This window comes from Mastacembelus armatus, chromosome 15, assembly GCF_900324485.2.
Source record: "Mastacembelus armatus chromosome 15, fMasArm1.2, whole genome shotgun sequence".
Taxonomy (NCBI): domain Eukaryota; kingdom Metazoa; phylum Chordata; class Actinopteri; order Synbranchiformes; family Mastacembelidae; genus Mastacembelus; species Mastacembelus armatus.
This window is the reverse complement of record NC_046647.1, coordinates 3,120,081-3,139,396: the sequence shown is the minus strand read 5'-3', so window position 1 is coordinate 3,139,396 and position 19,316 is coordinate 3,120,081. Positions and strand designations below refer to the sequence as shown.

Genomic DNA, 19,316 nt, shown 5'->3' with positions numbered 1-19,316 from the left:
CATCACAATGACAATATCCAAGAAAGGGTCTGAAGCATGAAAAACTGGACAGCACCGGGACTGGACATGATCCACACCTACTGGGTAAAGAAGCTAACTGCACTCCATGAGCGCCTGGCAGCTCAATTGAACCAGCTGCTAATGGATGGGACTCACCCGGAATGGCTAACTGAAGGCTGGACAGACCAGGACTGTCCCCCAAAAGGGAGCAGCAACCTGCCGATAACCTGCCTCTGCACAACATGGAAGCTCCTGTCAGACATCATAAGATGAGTAAGCATATGGGACAATGCATGTCAGGGCCCAGAAAGGAATGGTTAAAAACACCAGAGCAGCAAAACATCAACTACTGGTAGATAAAGCAGTCACTCAAGACTACGAACCATCAGTCACCTCCTGTACATGGTTGACATCAAGCTGTATACCAGGAGTGAGTGAGACATCGAGTCACTGATTCACACCACCAGGATCTACAGTAATGACATTGGAATGTCATTCGGATTGGATAAGTGTGGTCTGATAACAGAGAGGGAAGGTTGTCAGGACTGAAGGAATTGAACTTCCAGAAAGCAGCATAGCTGATGTTGAGGACAGCTACAAGTACCTTGGAATCCCACAGGCAAATGGGAACCAAAAAGCTGCAAGGAAAGCAGCCACAGCCAGATACCTAGAGTTAGGCAAGTCCTAAGAAGCCAGCTAAATGGGAAGAACAAGGTCCAAGCTATCAACACCTACGCCCTGTTGGTTATCAGATATCCTACTAGCATAATAAGCTGACCGAAAAAGGAGATAGAGGTCACTGATGTGAAAGCAAGGAAGCCCCTCACAATGCGTGGAGGGTTTCACCCCAAATCCAGCATCTTGAGACTGTACACTAAGAGGAAGGAAGGAGGACAAGGATTGGTGAGTGTCAGAGCCACTATATGAGATGAAACCGCAAAAATTACATCAGGAAAATGGCCCCCGAGTGATGGAGTAGTTAGTGAATATCTCAGGCAGCGATGGGGAGGAGCAAGAACTATCACGGCAGGACAAACCCCTGCATGTTATGTACCACCGACAAATAGAGGAAGTGGCTGATATCAAAAAGCCCTACCAGTAGCTGGAAAAGGAAAGGCTGGACTGAAAGATAACACAGATGCACTAATCATAGCAGCACAGGAACAGGCCCCGAGCACAAGATCAATAGAGGCTAGGGTCTACTACACCAGGCAGGACCCCACCCCAGGTGAAGACTATGCCCCTGAGACAAACCAGCACATAACAGTGGGTTGAAAGATGCTAACAGGCAGGGCATACATGGAATGCTATAACCAAGTGGCTGGCATAGTGTACAGAAACATCTGTGCCTAGTAAGGGCTGGAGGTCCCAAGGTCAAAATGGGATACACCTCCACAGGTGGTGGTGAATGAACAAGCAAAGTTCCTGTTGGACTTCCAGCTACAGACAAACTGGTGATGGACATTGTCATGATTCCCCTTTGAGACTTCCTGCCAGGGACCTTTACATTGAAAAGACTTCCGTTTTCCCCTGCACTGGTACCCGGCAGCTTCAATTCAATTCAATTCAATTTTATTTCTATAGCGCCAAATCACAATACAAATCATCTCAAGGCACTTTACAAAAACTAAAACTAAAAACCCAACAACAAACTAGGGGAGAGAGAGAGCACAAGGTTAGTAACATTCAATGGTGGAATATACATGAGGTGGGAGAGAAGGGGGGGGGGTAGGGTAGGGGAGCTCAGTGCACCGATGGTCCTCGGGCAGTCTAGGCCTATAGCAGCATAACTAACTAAGGGATGGTTCAGGGTTGCCTGAAGCCAGCCCTAACTATATGCTTTGTCAAAGAGGAAGGTTTTAAGTCTAGCCTTAAAAGTACAGAGAGTGTCTGCCTCCTGAACCCAGGCTGAGAGCTGGTTCCACAGGAGAGGAGCTTGATAGCTAAAGGCTCTGCCTCCCATTCTGCTTTTGAGAACTCTGGGAACCACAAGTAGGCCTGCACTCTGAGAGCGAAGTGGTCTATTGGGATAATATGGTACTATGAGGTCTTTAAGGTATGAAGGAGCTTGATTATGAAGGGATTTGTATGTGAGAAGAAGGATTTTAAATTCTATTCTATATTTTACAGGGAGCCAATGAAGAGAAGCCAATATAGGAGAAATATGATCTCTCTTGCTAGTTCCTGTCAGGACTCTGGCTGCGGCATTCTGGATTAATTGGAGGCTTTTTATTAAGATATTAGGACATCCAGATAGTAATGAGTTACAGTAATCTAGCCTTGAGGAAACAAACGCATGGACTAGTTTTTCTGCATCATTTTGAGACAGGATGTTCCTAATTTTGGAAATGTTGCGCAGGTGAAAGAATGCAGTTCTAGAAATTTGTTTTATGTGTGAGTTAAAGGACATGTCCTGGTCAAAAATAACTCCAAGGTTTTTTACAGTAGTGCTGGAGGCCAGGGCTATGCCATCTAGAGTAGCTATAATTTTAGAAAAGTTATTTCTGAGATTTTTAGGCCCAAATATAATGACTTCTGTTTTCTCCGAGTTTAAAAGTAAAAAGTTACTGGTCATCCAAGCCTTTATGTCAGTTAGACAGGCTTGAAGTCTGGTTAACTGGTTTGTGTTAACAGGTTTAATAGATAGATATAACTGAGTGTCATCCGCATAGCAGTGGTAATTAATAGAGTGCTTCCTAATGATATATCCTAAAGGAAGCATGTACAGGGTGAACAGAATCGGTCCTAGCACAGAACCTTGTGGAACTCCATAACTAACTTTTGTTCGTGTGGAAGGTTCATCATGGACATGAACAAACTGGAATCTGTCCGATAAATAGGATTGGAACCACTTTAACGCTGTTCCTCTGATACCAATCACATGCTCCAGTCTCTGTAATAAGATGTTGTGGTCAATGGTGTCGAATGCTGCACTAAGGTCTAGGAGGACAAGTATAGAAACAAGTCCATTATCTGAGAATAAGAGAAGATCGTTGGTAACTTTCAACAGTGCTGTTTCTGTACGACGATGTGCTCTAAATCCTGATTGAAAATCTTCAAATAGTTCATTCCTGTGTAAGTGGTCTGATAGCTGCTTAGCAAAAGCTTTTTCAAGGATTTTAGAAATAAATGGTAGGTTGGAGATTGGTGTATAATTAGCCAAGACTCCTGGATCAAGAGTAGGGTTTTTGAGTAAGGGTTTGATTACTGCAGTCTTAAAGGCCTGTGGTACGTAGTCTGGTTCAATTAAGTTCAATTAAATTTTATTTGCATAGCGCCAAATCACAATACAAATCATTTCAAGGCACTTTACAAAAACTAAAAAACCAACAAATCCCTTATGAGAAAGCACATGGTGACAGTGGAGAGGAAAAACTCCCTTTAATGGAAGAAAAAACCTCCAGCAGAATCGGGCTCAGTTTGGGTGGCCATCTGCCTCGACCGGTTGGGGTGAGTGGATAGAGGAGAGAGAAAAGTACAGCAACAATAAACAGTAAATAGACACTGCAGGTTGAAGTAACTGCACATCAGCGATATACAGCTCCAGGACCGGGGACATCTGCAGAAGGTACAGAGAGACAGAGAACAGAGAGAGAGGGAGAGAGCACAAACTAGGGGAGAGAGAGAGCACAACGTTAGTGACATTCAATGGTGGAATATACATGTGAAAAGGGAGGAGAGGAAGAGAGGGGAAGGAAACGGAGGGGAGGGGTAAGGGATACTAGAGATAAATTTACCAAGTCTAATAAATATGAGTTAATTAATGGTAGTGTGTCTTGGAGCAGTCTCTAAGTGACACGGTCATGATTTAGATGAAACAACTACTGATGTGAATTCAGTGAGATCTATAGGAGCGAAGCAGTCTAAACATAACTGAGTTCTCACAGATGATTCAAGAGCTACTGTAGTAGAAGATTAATTTATGGCAGCTACAGGAAGCATCTTATGAATTTTATCTCTAATAGTTGTGATTTTATTTGTAAAGAAACTCATAAGAGGAGTGGTCTTAATTTTTATTAAGTTTTTATGAATAACTCCTCTTCTGTTAACTTCTGATTTGTTTGATTTATATGTTCGAGGGGCAGACACAGTCTCTATGTGGTTTGAAGGGGGTGGCGGCTCTAAGGAAACTGCAGAGAAGCGTTTTAGACTGAGTCTCTGCATCCCGGTCACACACAGTTAATTAATTTCACCTGTGGTCAATTACCTTTTGTTTCTCCCTACTATATAGGGGCCCTGCTTCCCTTTGTTTTTGTGGAAGCATTACCTAGGTTGTGTGTATTCTTAGTGTTGTGCCACCGTTTCATTCGGATATTCTTTGGTACCGTTTCACTCGGTTATTCTTGCTGCCCAGCGGTCAGAACCTCAGTGCGCCGACGACAGAATCCGTGCTGAGGCCCCACTCTAGTGACCCGAACCTCAGTGCACCGACGAGGCCGTCCCCGCTGAGGTACCACACCAACGTCCTGAACTTCAATGCGCCGATGAGACTGTCCCCGCTGAGGTCCCACCCTAGCATCCAGAATCCCTGCTGAGGGCCCACCCTAGCATCCAGAACCTCAGTGGGCCGACGTTGTGGTGAAGGCGCCCACACCGAGGTCCAGCCTGTTTCAGTTCCTCAGCGTTGCGTCGAAGGTCCCCACGCCAAGGTCCAGCCTCCAGTTCCTGCCCCTCGGACGTGGAGCGAGATCTTCCGCTCCAATGTCCAGCCAGTTCCGGTCCCTCAGAGTTGTGGCAAAGGCGCCCACGCCGAGCTCCCGCCTGTTCCAGTCCCTTGGTTTGGGTGTGGAGGATACAGAGGATGGGGTTAAATGGAGGCGAATGATTAACTGTGGTGACCCCTGAAGGGAGCAGCCGAAAGGAAAAGAAGAAGATCAGGAGGCACAGATTTAAGCAAGCAGCCACAGATTGGACAGCAAGCAGACACAAATTTGAGTGAGCAGAGTCACATAGGAGTGCAAGGGACATAATTGTGGGTGTAACAGGTGACCTGAGTGAGTAGCACACTCGCAAAATTCAAAGCTGCTCGTGGTTACTTTTGTCTATCTGACGTCTGAGACCATAAAGTCAAATTGAGAGCACAATGTCATGTGTTTGATTTGACCTGGAAATTAAGGGTTAAAACTCCTCTTACTTTCAATTTAAAAGCTGAAACAGTGGTGTTTTTCAAAAAAGCTACCAGATCGAGATAAAGATCACCATCATTTCTATGTATTATCCTAAAAACTGAAATATCTTGACACTAAATTACTATGTTGGTATGATACTCATGGTCACTACTTAGTAGCGTAATGCTGCCTTCAGACATCTAATGAGCCTGATATGGATGGTTGGATTTACTACAATATGATCTTACTGCATGTTGATACAAATGATAATTAAATTCATATTGATACATGATGACTTGTTATAAAATGATCTTCAGGATGTGGGTGTGTCTTGTTGCTATTTTTTTGGTTAAAATGTGTGTTTCTGAGCTCTTGCTCTTGCCTTCTTATGTGCTCAGAAGCTGCCAAAACACATTGAGAAAGCGATTTGGTTTCGAATTACGTCCATATAAGCTGAGTAGCTCCTAAAATTGGATTTGTGCGCGCTCAAAACTTTTGGCTTTGATATACTTTCATACAGTCCGGCCTCCTAAGACGTCATCGTGACGCAGTGGTTGACCCTTGCAGATCGGCAACATGGCGGCGTACAGTGTCTCTCCGTCACTGAAAAGACTGTTGTTTGCTGGAAAGGTGAGCTTAACAAATTGACTTTATAATGCGAACTCTGTCAGCCAGCTGACGTGCGTGTTCACAAGCGATAACTGCAAATGACAGGACAATAGGTGGTAACGTTTTATCTGCTGATGACGAGTACAACAGTACTAAAGTTAAGCTCCTTGACAGAACACATAAACACAGTGTCCTTAAACGCGATGATAAAAGATAGTACCGTTGTTAAAAATGTTATTGGCAGAAGTTTAACAAGGAAGTAATGGTCAATACCGTTTATGTAAATCATGTGAAACTTTGACGCCATTTCAGACATACCGGTTGTCCTTCAAACACAGGGGGGTTGTTACAACTCTCCTTTAATATTGGCCTAACATTACTGTTTGTTTTACTGTCTAAAAGGTCAGTACAAGCAATGCGTCAGTAATTTCATAAATCAACATCTAACTTATTTAACAACAGGAATAGTTGTTTCAGGAGGAGCCGTGGTTCACAATGCATGGAGGGTGGACAGTTATACATTTTCAGCATAAGCCTACTACTTGGCTGTAGCTGTATTTTTTTTCAGCTTTTATTGTTGAAACAGGGCGTAAGACACATTTTGACATGTACACCAACCAATTCACAGCAAAACAGGATCAATGTTAGTACTAAAAATCATAGACATTTATCTGCAAAGCAGAAAGTGAGAAACTGGTTTAAAACTGCCAAGACTTTTACTTCTCTGGCTTGTCCTGACTTGTTTTTTTCTGTTCAAAAAGGCTGTTTTTGCTAAAAGCACTTTATACTCTGGTGTGACTTTTAGCCCAGAAAATATGGTACATATGCATATGTATTTTTTTTCTCTCTCTGTTCTTCCTCTCTCTGTATCTCTGTTTTTGTCATTCTTGCCCTAGGGCTTTCTATGGTTATGTAGTTATGATCAGTGAATTGTGGAGATGATATATACAATGGAAAATCATAACAATCTCTTCAAGTTTAATAAAAAACAAAAAAGCATGGACAGTCTCTCAAGTTACAAGTCCATCTACAGAGATCTTCATGTTTTTGTGTCTACTGTAAGCAAAATTGTCAAGAAGTTAACAGCCCATCATGGCACTCTTGCTAGTCTTTCAGGATGCTGGTGAAAGAGAAAAACTTAAACATTACACAGGATTTTTCAAATGATGGACAAAGAATCTATATCTATGTATAGACATATACAGTGGGTACGGAAAGTATACACTCAGCACCCCATCTTGACAGAAAAAACCAGAAATGTAGAAATTTTTGCAAATTTATTAAAAAAGAAAAACTGAAATATCACATGGTCATAAGTATTCAGACCCTGTGCTCAGTATTGAGTAGAAGCACCCTTTTGAGCTAGTACAGCCATGAGTCTTCTTGGGAATCATGCAACAAGTGTTTCACACCTGGATTTGGGGATCCTCTGCCATTCTTCCTTGCAGATCCTCTCCAGTTCTGTCAGGTTGGATGGTGAATGTTGGTGGACAGCCATTTTCAGGTCTCTCCAGAGATGCTCAATTGGGTTTAGGTCAGGGCTCTGGCTGGGCCAGTCAAGAACGGTCACAGAGTTGTTCCGAAGCCACTCCTTTGTTATTTTAGCTGTGTGCTTAGGGTCATTGTCCTGTTGAAAGGTGAACCTTCGGCCCAGTCTGAGGTCCTGAGCACTCTGGAAGACGTTTTCTTCCAGGATATCTCTGTACTTGGCCGCATTCATCGTTCCTTCAATTGCAACCAATCGTCTGTCCCTGCAGCTGAAAAACACCCCCACAACATGATGCTCCCACCACCATGTTTCACTGTAGGGATTGTATTGGGCAGGTGATGAGCAGTGCCTGGTTTTCTCCACACACACCGCTTAGAATTAACGCCAAAAAGTTCAATCTTGGTCTCATCAGACCAGAGAATCTTATTTCTCATAGTCTGGGAGTCCTTCATGTGTTTTTTGGCTAACTCTATGCGGGCTTTCATGTGTCTTGCACTGAGGAGAGACTTCCGTCGGGCCACTCTGCCATAAAGCCCCGACTGGTGGAGGGCTGCAGTGATAGTTGACTTCGTGGAACTTTCTCCCATCTCCCTACTGCATCTCTGGAGCTCAGCCACAGTGATCTTTGGGTTCTTCTTTACCTCTCTCACCAAGGCTCTTCTCCCACGATTGCTCAGTTTGGCTGGACGGCCAGGTCTAGGAAGAGTTCTGGTCGTCCCAAACTTTTTCCATTTGAGGATTATGGAGGCCACTGTGCTCTTAGGAACCTTGAGTGCTGCAGAAATTCTTTTGTAACCTTGGCCAGATCTGTGCCTTGCCACAATTCTGTCTCTGAGCTCCTTGGGCAGTTCCTTCGACCTCATGATTCTCATTTGCTCTGACATGCACTGTGAGCTGTAAGGTCTTATATAGACAGGTGTGTGCCTTTCCTAATCCAGTCCAATCAGTTTAATTAAACACAGCTGGACTCCAATGAAGGAGCAGAACCATGTCAAGGAGGATCAGAAGAAATGGGCAGCATGTGAGTTAAATATGAGTGTCACTGCAAAGGGTCTGAATACTTATGACCATGTGATATTTCAGTTTTTCTTTTTTAATAAATTTCTGTTTTTTTCTCTCAAGATGGGGTGCTGAGTGTACATTAATGAGAAATAAAATGAACTTTTTTGATTTTGGCAAATGGCTGCAATGACACAAAGAGTGAAAAATTTAAAGGGGTCTGAATACTTTCTGTACCCACTGTATATCTATGCCTGCTTATTCCTAATTAGGGTCAGTGGGATCTGCTGGAGCCTATCCCAGCTGTCTTTGGGTGAACGTCAGGGGTACATCCTGGACAGGTCACCAGTCCATCACAGAATTGTATCATTATTTTCTAATTTATTTTACATTAAACCAATAAAAATATGCATATAACTTGTCATTTATGACTATTTATGGCAGACGGAAACTTCTCAGAAAAAATTTTAATTATTTTATTTATTCCTACTTACACACACCTCTCACACTCAGAACTCTAATTAGGTAAAATAATTGATAATATTATACAGTAGCCTAATGTAGGTTTTCTGTGTTTGTTTTGCAGTATGCATCACCCCAGTCCAGATGTTTTGCAGTGCACAGCAAGACTCCGTATTCCACCGTTTATAGTGAAAAGGTAATGCATAGAATTGCTTCAAAGATTCTATTCTGATGCCCATGATTTTTCATATTGTGTTGTAGATTTCATTGTAAATGGATAAAATTCATCTCAAGGATATTTACGTAAACAGGATGGACCTGACCTCGGATTGCAGTGCCAATTAAAAAAAGAAAACATGTTTTCATTTTGGGTAATTCAATGTATCTCGATCAAAACTGCAATTTTATACATTTGAAATTAAATTTGTAACAAAAAAAAGTGTGAAAAAGTTGAAGGGTTTTGAATACTTACTGGCTCTGCTATGACAGATCTACACCCCTGAAAAAATGTCTAGATGTAATAATTGTGGGGAAGATGTGATGAAACACTGATAAGGAATGTGAGTTCTGCAACAGTATGCCTTTCATAGGAGTTAGTGTTTGTCTTGCTAGTGTGTTCTTTGACAATTATGCTCTTATTGTCACTGATACACAGTGGTAACCTGTCTACTGTTTCCTCCCACAGACCTTTGATAAGATCCTGATTGCCAACAGAGGAGAGATTGCTTGCAGGGTAAGACTGGCTGATACACAGAAAATACATCCTGAAAAATGTGATCATTGGTTACTCAAAAGCCAGGCTGAAATTAGTTGAGATTTACTAAGAATTTGTTGCCACACTTTTATACAATTTTAGGTTACTATAGAAAGAATACTAGCTAACAGTCAAAATACATTTATATTAAACAACTGAGATATTGTGTTACCAAATGCCAAAACACAGATAGGCTTCAAACCACACAGCAATATAAACATATCTTTGTAATTGTTTTTCATAAAGGTCAAGGTTTAAAAAGTATCAACATGCAACAATTTAAATTTTGCATAAAGATAAAAGAAAACAATAATAATTAAAAAAAACTTAAAAGACCTGCATACTAAGTGTACATAAAGTAATTACAAATTACACTGTGTACATGCCTAAAAAACACGGCCACCTGAATGTAAAATATCTGAGCAGGTCAATGAGTGAGTTCAACTTAAGTATTTCACAAAAAAATATGGCTGTGACTCTCTTGACTTCCAGTCCCTTGACTTGACCGTCAGGGTTTCGGCGAACGCGCTGGCGCGTTTTGTGGCATCTTTTCCTGATAATGCTGAAACAAACTTAAATTACTCCGTCAGCTTTGATCGTACAGATAAGTTTAAATCTGTGAAGGGTCTAGTTCTATTTGTATACACTCATAATAACAACAAAACGCTGTGCTTTTGTAAAATAAAGAAAGCAGACAGGGTGTGCTCTCTGTCTTCTCTCTCTGTCACCGGTTTTCACAGACGTGTAAACAAAATAACCTGAATCTCAGCGAATACTTACATCAAAGACATGAGAAATATATACGTAGAAAGCTTGAAATGTCTTCTTTTAAATGAAACAATTAAATTCAAAAACAAATAATTTTAATAATTTAATTCTCTTTTTTATGTAATCCATATGAAGGTAAGGAGCAGTACAGTTTCTCCTGTCTCACCTCATCATAGCTAATGTGATCCCGCCTCGCACTGAGCGCATTGTTCATATGGAAATAATCTGAGGTGAGCCAGGTAATTATATGCATGCCCCTGAGAAATGGCATGAAATGTGAAACTTCATCATAGAACTTACTATTTCTGCGTGTTCGGATGATGGCACGCTACGCGGGTGAAGAAGTATTTTGAATGGTTCTGGACAGCAACGAAGAGTTTACTTTCTCATCAGAGGAAAAACGTAACTCAGTTAACGAACAATTGCATCTGTATTGCATTGCATTGAAGTAATTCCTCTCATCCACATTCCTGACTGAAAGGTTCATTATGCAGCTCAATATGTGAGTCTTTGTCTTCTCAGGTGAATCACATGATTATTCATGATCAGGCACGCTTTCTTGCAAATGCCCTTTCTACTAAAAAAGTGTATTAGAATATTTAAATCAATATATTGTTTTCTGTGAATGAGTAAATAAGATGATTTTCACATTATTTTGAAGCAAACACTCAAGATGCATTTCTTAAAAGTCTTGTATGTATGTTCTGTATGTGTTTTATGGTCTTATCTCAGTGACTTAAAAATTGTAGTTTTCACTAACCATGCATAAACGCTGTTTTCTCAAAAACACAATCATATATGAACTTGCTGCTCTCATATTATTGTAGCTCAGTTTGTGCTGGGTGTTATCAGACTTTAGCCATTAATACGTTTAAAAGCAACTGAAAAGCACAAATGTCAGGACATGTCAAAGCTTGTACAGGGCCCCAAAACACCCTTGGACCCCAGAGGGTTAAGCAAGAAGCTTATTTTTGAAGCTCAGAACTTTCTGAGACATCCTCCCACAGTCCAGCTTCAAGAGCAGTTTCTGAAATACCTCAAATGTGAATTTAAGCTCTTTTAAGTGGACAAGAATAAATATAATAAAAAAATGGAATAGAATAAAAATATGCAAGATTCAGTGTGTACATGAGATGAAGCAGCATGCAGCAGGCCCTTGGAACGTTACCAAGGCCACTCAGAGCTTTGCACCATTAATTACAATGCCAATGTCCTTTGGGTCCTCTGACACGATGTCTTTGTTCATAAAGATTGTGTTGCAAGGTTCAGCAACACACGGTCTCTATCAGCATTCTGGAAAAAGAAACAAACAAAAACATCTCTTCAAGATTGCATACCCGTCTCTAAATAGCTGTTAATTGAATCTATTAAAATATAACCATGATTCATATTAAGTATGCATCTCTTTAAATAAATGTGCAGATCTGAATGACAGCAAGTCCGAGTAGCTCTGTGTTTTTTTTTTCTTTTTTCTTTTTTGTAGTTTTTTAGAATGTTTTGTCTTACAATGTGCACTGGCTAAAGCAGAGTATTGTACACTAGGGAGGAACTGTTGGCCCTGTCAAAGATTGGACATGGGGAAAAACACCCAATTCTGGCTATGCTGAGGAGACTGTTGGTGGAGTTACAAGCTTTTTCTGCCCTCTGTGCTCATGGGGAATGTTAACTCGCTGCATAACAAGTATGATGAGCTGGAGGCGCTTGTGAGTAACCAACAACTGTACAGGAATTGCAGTTTGATATGTCTTTCTGAGTCCTGGTTGAACAACAACATACTGGACTCGTGTGGATATACCTGGCTTCACAGCTGCAGAAGTGGACAGAAACCCAAGGACAAGCGGGAGGACAAAAGGTGGGGGGAGTTATCCTATTTTTTTTTTTTTTTTTTTTTAAGCAGAATTTGGTTAACCCCCGAAATGTGACTGTGAAAGAGAGGGACTGCTGTTTGGACATTGAATTGGTCTCAGTTGGTTTCTGCCCAAACAATGCGCCAAGGAAGATTCCATACATAGTCGCCATTGTTGTTTACATTCCACTGAAGGAGGAGCCTTCAACGGCGTGTGACGTCATCCATGATGCCATTGCTGGGATACAGACCCAGCACCCTGATTAATTCATTGCAATCACAGGGGATTTCAGTCATATCTCTCTGTCCTCCAACTTGACTCACTTTGTACAGTATGCGGACTATCCAACACCTGGAGAAAGGACTTTAGATCTGTTCTATGCTAACGTCAAAGAAGCCTCTTCCACCACTGGGTAGATCTGATTACAGCATGGTCTATCTTCAGCCCACATATAAACCCTGTGTGCAGAAGCTTCCTCAGGAAATGGTCAGTAGATTGCACAAACTGGGATGTACTACTGGAGGATCAGGAAATTGACACTGACTTGGACAGGAGAGTCAACATCATCACCACTGACTACATAAATTTCTGTAGAGACACAGTACTCCCAGTTAGGACAGTATGGTGCTTTCTTAACAATAAAGATCACCAGTGACATTAAAGACCTCCTGAACCAGAAGAAGAGGGCTTTCCAGGACAGGTATAAGGAGAAGCTGAGGAGTATACAACGGGAGCTCAAAAAGACACTGAGGCGAGTACAAGAAAAAGTTGGAAGAACAGCTGGAGAACAATAATTCCAGGGAGGTGTTGAGAAGGGTAAGGACCCTCGCTGGCTACAAACTGAACTCTGTCTTTGTGTATGTGGATAGAGCCAATACCTTCAACCAGTATTATATCAGTGTGGCTACTTCCACCTATATCTCTGCAGCTACTTCCTCCACCACCACCCCAGTGGTTGCTCCCTCCACCTCTTTAGTGCCTCAATACACCTCATTCTCTGACTGCTCTCTCCACCTCCACCTCTCCTGCTGCCTCCCATGCTGAGAGACAGGCTTCTAGGCATGGGGGTGGTCCCCCTCTCTGACGTCATGGATTATGGACTATTTGATACCTAGACTGCAGTATGTCAGCCTGGAGAGATGCGTTTCTAGGACACTGGAATGCAACACTGGGGCTCCACAGGGGACAGTTTTTGCTCCTTTTCTGTTCACGGTCTACACATCAGACTTTAGGTACAACTCAGAGTCCTGCCACATACAGAAGCAATATGATACAGTTGTTGTGGCATGTGGACAGGAGGGGGAGTACAGGGACCTAGTGGAGGCCTTCACTGACTGGAGCAAAAAAAAACAAAAACTATCTTCTCCCGAACACCACCAAGACTAAGGGACTGGTAATTGATTTTAGGAGATCAAAAGCACCATGCCAGTCAGTCTGCATTGATGGAGAGGAGATAGAGACTGTGCAGACCTTCGAGTATGTGGGGGTGGTACTGGATGAATAACTTGGGTGGTCTGCCAGTGTGGATGCAGTGTACCGGTAAGGAGCTCTTCTTCTTGAGATGGCTTGGTTCCTACAATGTCTGCAGTGACATGATGTGTATGTTGTACCACACTATCATGGCAAGAACACTGTTCTGTGCTGTTTTCTGTTGGGGGAGTGACATTCCGAACAGGAACACTAAGTGACTGGACAAACAGGTGAAAAAGGCCAGTTCTGTGCTAGGCAGTGGGCTGGACCCTCTAAGAACTGTAGTGGAGCAGCAGATGTGGAGGAAGCTCCTTGCTATGTTGGACAATGACATCCTGACTAAATAGAGTAACAGCTGCAGTGAAGGACTCATCTCACTGCTCTGCAGAACTGAGAGGTTGAGGAGATCCTTTGTCTCCACGGCCAGTAGACTTTTTAACATTATATTATATTCTTTCTTTTTTATTTTCTTTAATGTCTGTAAAAACTTGTTTAAAGTCATTATTTAGTACATATATAGTACATTATACATATAAATAACTATATATACACACATGGACAAAATTGCTGGTACCCTTCCACTAAAGAAAGAAAAACCCACGGTGATGGTAATTACTTGAAACTGACAAAAGTAATAATAAATAAAAATTTACTGATAATTAACTAATGAAAATCAGACATTGCTTTTTAAAGGTAGGAGGGTACTTGGTGTGTCATCTGGAAAGAGGAAAGCAGATAAGGAGACTTGGTGGTGGAATGAGGAATTTCAGGAGTGTGTTAAGAGGAAAACGTTAGCTAAGAAGAAATGGGACACTGAGAGGACATAAGAGAACAGACAGGAGTACAGGGAGATGCAGCATAAGGTGAAGGTAGAGGTGGCAAAGGCCAAAGAAAAGGAATGTGAGGATTTGTATGATACGTTGGACACTAAGGAGGGACAGGTGGATTTGTACAGGTTGGCGAGGCAGAGAGACAGAGATGGGAATGATGTGCAGCAGGTTAGGGTGATTAAGGACAGGGATGGAAATGTGTTGACAGGTGCCACAAGTGTGATGGAAAGATGGAAGGAATACTTTGAAAAGTTGATGAATGAGGAAAATGTTCGAGAGCACAGAGGTGACTGTTGTGGAGCAGGAAGTAGCAAAGATCAGTAAGGATGAAGTGAGGAAGGCGTTGAAGAGGATGAAGAGCGGAAAGGCAGTTGGTCCTGATGACATACCTGTGGAGGTATGGAAGTGTTTAGGAGAGGTGGCAGTAGAGTTTTTGACTGGGCTACTTAACAAGATCTTGGAGAGTGAGAGGATGCCTGAGGAATGGAGGAGAAGTGTACTGGTGCCCATCTTTAAGAACAAGGGGGGCGTGCAGAGTTGTGGAAACTACAGAGGAATAAAGCTGATGAGTCACACAATGAAGTTATGGGAAAGAGCAGTGGAGGCTAGGCTGAGGTCAGAAGTGAGCATTTGTGGCTTCATGCCAAGAAAGAGAACCACAGATGCAATATTTGCTTTGAGAATGGTGATGAGAAGTACAGAGAAGGCCAGAAGGAGCTGCATTGTGTCTTTGTAGATTTGGAAAAGTGTATGACAGGGTGCCGAGAGAAGAGCTGTGGTTTGCATGAGTCTGGAGTGGCGAGAAGTATGTTCGAGTGGTGCAGGACATGGATGAGAGCTGTAAGACAGTGGTGAGGTGTGCTGTAGGGGAGACAGAGGAGTTCAAGGTGGAGGTGGGACTGCACCAAGGATTGGCTTTGAGCCCCTTCTTGTTTGCTGTGGTGATGGACAGGCTGACAGATGAGGTTAGACAGGAATCTCTGTAGACCATAATGTTTGCAGATGACATTGTCATCTGTAGTGAGAGCAGGGAGCAGGTGGAGGAATGATGCTTAGCGGCAGTAAAACGTATGTAAATGAGAGGGACTCTCTAGTTGGACGGATAGGATCAGGAATGAGTACATCAGAGGGACAGCTCATGTTAGATGTTTTGGAGAAAAAGCCAGGGAAGCCAGATTGAGATGGTTTGGACATGTTCCGAGGAGGGACAGTGACTACATTGGTAAAAGGATGCTGAGGCTAGAGCTGCCAGGAAGGAGGCCTAGAGGAAGACCAAAGAGGAGGTTCTTGGATGTAGTGAAGGAGGACATGAGGATAGTTGGTGTGGGTGAGGATACAGAGGATAGGGTTGAATGGAGGCAGATGATTCGCTGTGGCGACCCCTGAAGGGAGCAGCCCGAAAGGAAAAGAAGAAGAATTTCAACAGAAGAATTAAAAAAACAAACTAATGAAACTGGCCTGGATAAAAATGATGGTACCCCTAGAAAAGATTGAAACTTGACCATAGAGACATGTTAAACTGTAATTAGCATCACAGGTGTCTTCAAACTTATAATCAGTCAGTCTGCCTATTTAAAGGATGGAAAGTAGTCACTGTGCTGTTTGGTATGGACATGGCATGGACATCTGGAAGATGACTGAGGGCTCCACTTGTTGAAAGAGAAATCATAAAAAAGCAAGACTGGAATTTGCCAAAATGCATATTGACAAGCCACAAAACTTCTGGGAGAATGTCCTTTAGACAGACAAAATAAGGCCATAAAACATATACAGAACATTGGTTCATAACACTTTGAGAACTGTATCTTGTAGCCTAGAGTTTTTTGCTTCAAAATGATGTGAAATTCATCTTATTCACTCCTTCACAAAAAACAATATACTGATTAAATTTTCTAAGACACTTTTTGTTTAGAAAGGGCATATGCAAGAAGGCGTGCCTGATCATGAATAATCATATGATTTGCCTGAGAAGACAAAGACCCACATAATGAGCTGCATAATGAGCCTTTCAGTCAGGAACGTGGCTGAGAGGGATTACTTGTCAGAAATTATATCCTCTGCTGGGACTCAAATGTAAACGTTTGTCATCGCTTTTTTCCTCTGACGAGAAAGTAAACTCTTCGTTGCTGTCCAGAACCATCCAAAGTGCTTCTCTTCTGTAGCGTGCTATCATCTGAACGCACAGAAAAAGTGAGTAAATTCTATGATGAAGTTTGATGTTTATGCCATTTCTTGGGGGCGTGGACATAATTACCTGGCTCACCTCAGATTATTTCTATATGAACAGTGCACTCAGTGCGAGGCGGGATCACATTAGCTGTAATGAGGTGAGACAGGAGAAACTGTACCGCTCCTTACCTTCATACGGCGTTGTTTTCGACTTGAATTGTTTACTTTAAAAGAAGTCATTTCAGGAGTGTGTTAAGAGGAAAAGGTTAGCTAAGAAGAAGTGGGACACTGCATATGCATCTATGCATATATTTTTCATGTCTTTGAGGCAAGAATTCGCTGAGATTCAGGTTGTTTTATTTGCGTGTCTGAAGAGAGGTGACAGAGACAAAGAAGACAGAGATCGCACCCTGTCTGCTTTCTTTATTTTACAAAAGCACAGTGTTTTGTTATTTTGATTGTATACAAATAAAACTAGACCCTTTACAGATTCGAATGATATATTGTTCTTATCTGTACGATCAAAAGTGACAAAGTAATAAGTTCTTTTCCGCGTTATCAGGAGAAGATGCCACAAAATGCACCAGCTTGAGAGTTAAGTGAAATCAATATTTTTATTTTTTGTGATATTTTCCTTTCTTAAATTCTACCCAGTAAAGTTCCGCAAATGTTTTTTAACAAAAAATGAGTAAAATGCACTACACATTTATTCAAATTTGCTGAATTAAGCTTACGTTCATTTCAAACTGGCCGCACTCTTTTTGATTGTGTAAAGCTTGACGCCACACCACTTCAGATGGAGGATGCTTGTATAGAAAACCTTGTAATGCCTATAAAATTTTTTGGTTCTTTTTTCCTGATACATGGTCACCAATACCTTTTTAAGAGAATTAATATTGATTGTACAGTAAAGCATTAGTGTTTATGCTGTGTGTTTTTTCCATCAGGTGATTAAAACGTGTAAGAAGATGGGCATCCAGACTGTAGCTGTTCACAGTGATGTAGACGCCAATGCTGTGAGTCACCATCTGTTCTACGAGTGTTGAAAATTAGGATTGAATATAGGTCATAGAGGTTCATGAATTCCCCAAGAAATTCTTGCTAATTTTTCTAATTGCTAATTTTTAACAGAAGAAATCCAGTTTTAGCATAGATGTATTCTGAAAACTATTGCACGTCTTAAAACATACCTCACTCAACGTGTCTTATCCCAGTCCAACTTTTAATTACTGATATCAATATCAGTAATATTGTTACATTAACCTTTAGGCTACACCTGGTTCTTTTTTGTTAAATGTGAATAAACTGGAGTACAAAGTCTGTTTCAGACATGCAAGCCTCCATCCCAAATCAGAGAGCAGAGCAATAGTGAAAATCAAACAGAAGTTCTCCAAACCACTGAAACAACATGCCAAACATGTTTTTACATGCAGTAGTAACCTTGGTCAGGATTGCACAAATGAAATTTCTGTTTTGTGTTAACCCATTAGCCCATTTTCTTCATTTTAATGTCCTGTCAAATGTATCTTTATAATGCATATCCCAGAGTTTCTGGAATGTGTAGCACGCCTCTGGCTGTACTAGGAATTTATTACGATTATTATTATTATTATTATTATCATTAGTGATAGTAGTAGTAGTAGCAGCAGTATTATAATTTATAATATTGTTTTGATGTTTTGGCACACAGGACAGGTGGTATTAGTGTTCTATGTGTATCTTCAAGCAGTTTGGGCCAAGTCTGTATCTCACTTTCGACTGCTGATGTGAAAAACTAAATTTAATTTCTGTGTATGGGTGTATCTAGGTTCATGTAAAGATGGCCGACGAGGCAGTGTGTGTAGGTCCTGCACCCACCAGTAAGAGTTACCTGAACATGGATGCCATCATGAATGCCATCAGGGTGACTGGAGCAGAGGCTGTAAGCATTTTTGAATACTGCTCTTACTAGATTATGAGACTGTGGTAGCATGCATAACTTACTGTACACTGCAGTTGATACTAGGGTTGGGGTGAGGCGTCGATGTAATGTATTATGTATGTACGTCGATTTTTGTAAAAGAACTTTCACATTTTATTCTGCTTTATTTTATTCTGATCAATATTTGATAGCATTTTTGCTGTTCCCAATCCAGAATGACCTCTTTCAAGAGACTGTTTGCAAGGGGTGCTAACAGCTCTGTCTCACACACACACACACACACACACACACTGCACACCTTCCATCAAACTCAAACTGTGTAAAGATGTAGTGATAGTTTGGCACAGGTGGCGAAATGCATAGTTTTATCTGCCAAGCTCATAGTTGCATCAGAAACTTTACCAAAGCATTAAATGGCATGATACACTTTACATCTCTGATCTTTTAACCATTTACCAAACTCAACTTAGATCATCCGACAATGATTTATTGGTAATTCCAAAAATAAATAAATCCTTTTTTTCTTTAAAGGTTCATCCGGGGTATGGATTTCTCTCTGAAAACAAAGAGTTTGCAAAGCGACTGGTGAGTAATTCACACAATCTGGTACACACATATTTTCTCTCACCATTCATACTTTCTACTTTCCAACATATTAACCTATATTTTACACATATAGTAGGGAACCATCCATGTCATTTTTAGTTAATTATATGGATGAAAACCAAAGTTAACACATATTAACTTTTGAAAATGGTCAAATTGACCTGAAGACAACAGGAGGGTTAATCTGTCATAAGATATCTCATCTTCATTCAAGCCACAAGTATGGAGGGTTTTATTAATAACATTGAAAGAATATTAATTATTCATGTCTGTATTGAGCATGA

General features: G+C 41.3%; 1 protein-coding gene across 1 annotated transcript in view; it reads left to right on the top strand.

Moving 5' to 3' along the window:
- Nucleotides 1-5,637: 5,637 nt before the first annotated feature.
- Nucleotides 5,638-19,316, top strand: part of pcca (propionyl-CoA carboxylase subunit alpha) — a 59,935-nt gene continuing 46,256 nt past the window's right edge. The window contains exons 1-6 of the mRNA XM_026309127.1: nucleotides 5,638-5,738; nucleotides 8,792-8,863; nucleotides 9,353-9,400; nucleotides 17,453-17,521; nucleotides 18,313-18,426; nucleotides 18,958-19,011. Of these exons, the coding sequence (XP_026164912.1) occupies nucleotides 5,685-5,738; nucleotides 8,792-8,863; nucleotides 9,353-9,400; nucleotides 17,453-17,521; nucleotides 18,313-18,426; nucleotides 18,958-19,011 (411 nt within the window). The 5' untranslated portion in view covers nucleotides 5,638-5,684. The remainder of the gene's footprint in view (nucleotides 5,739-8,791; nucleotides 8,864-9,352; nucleotides 9,401-17,452; nucleotides 17,522-18,312; nucleotides 18,427-18,957; nucleotides 19,012-19,316) is intronic.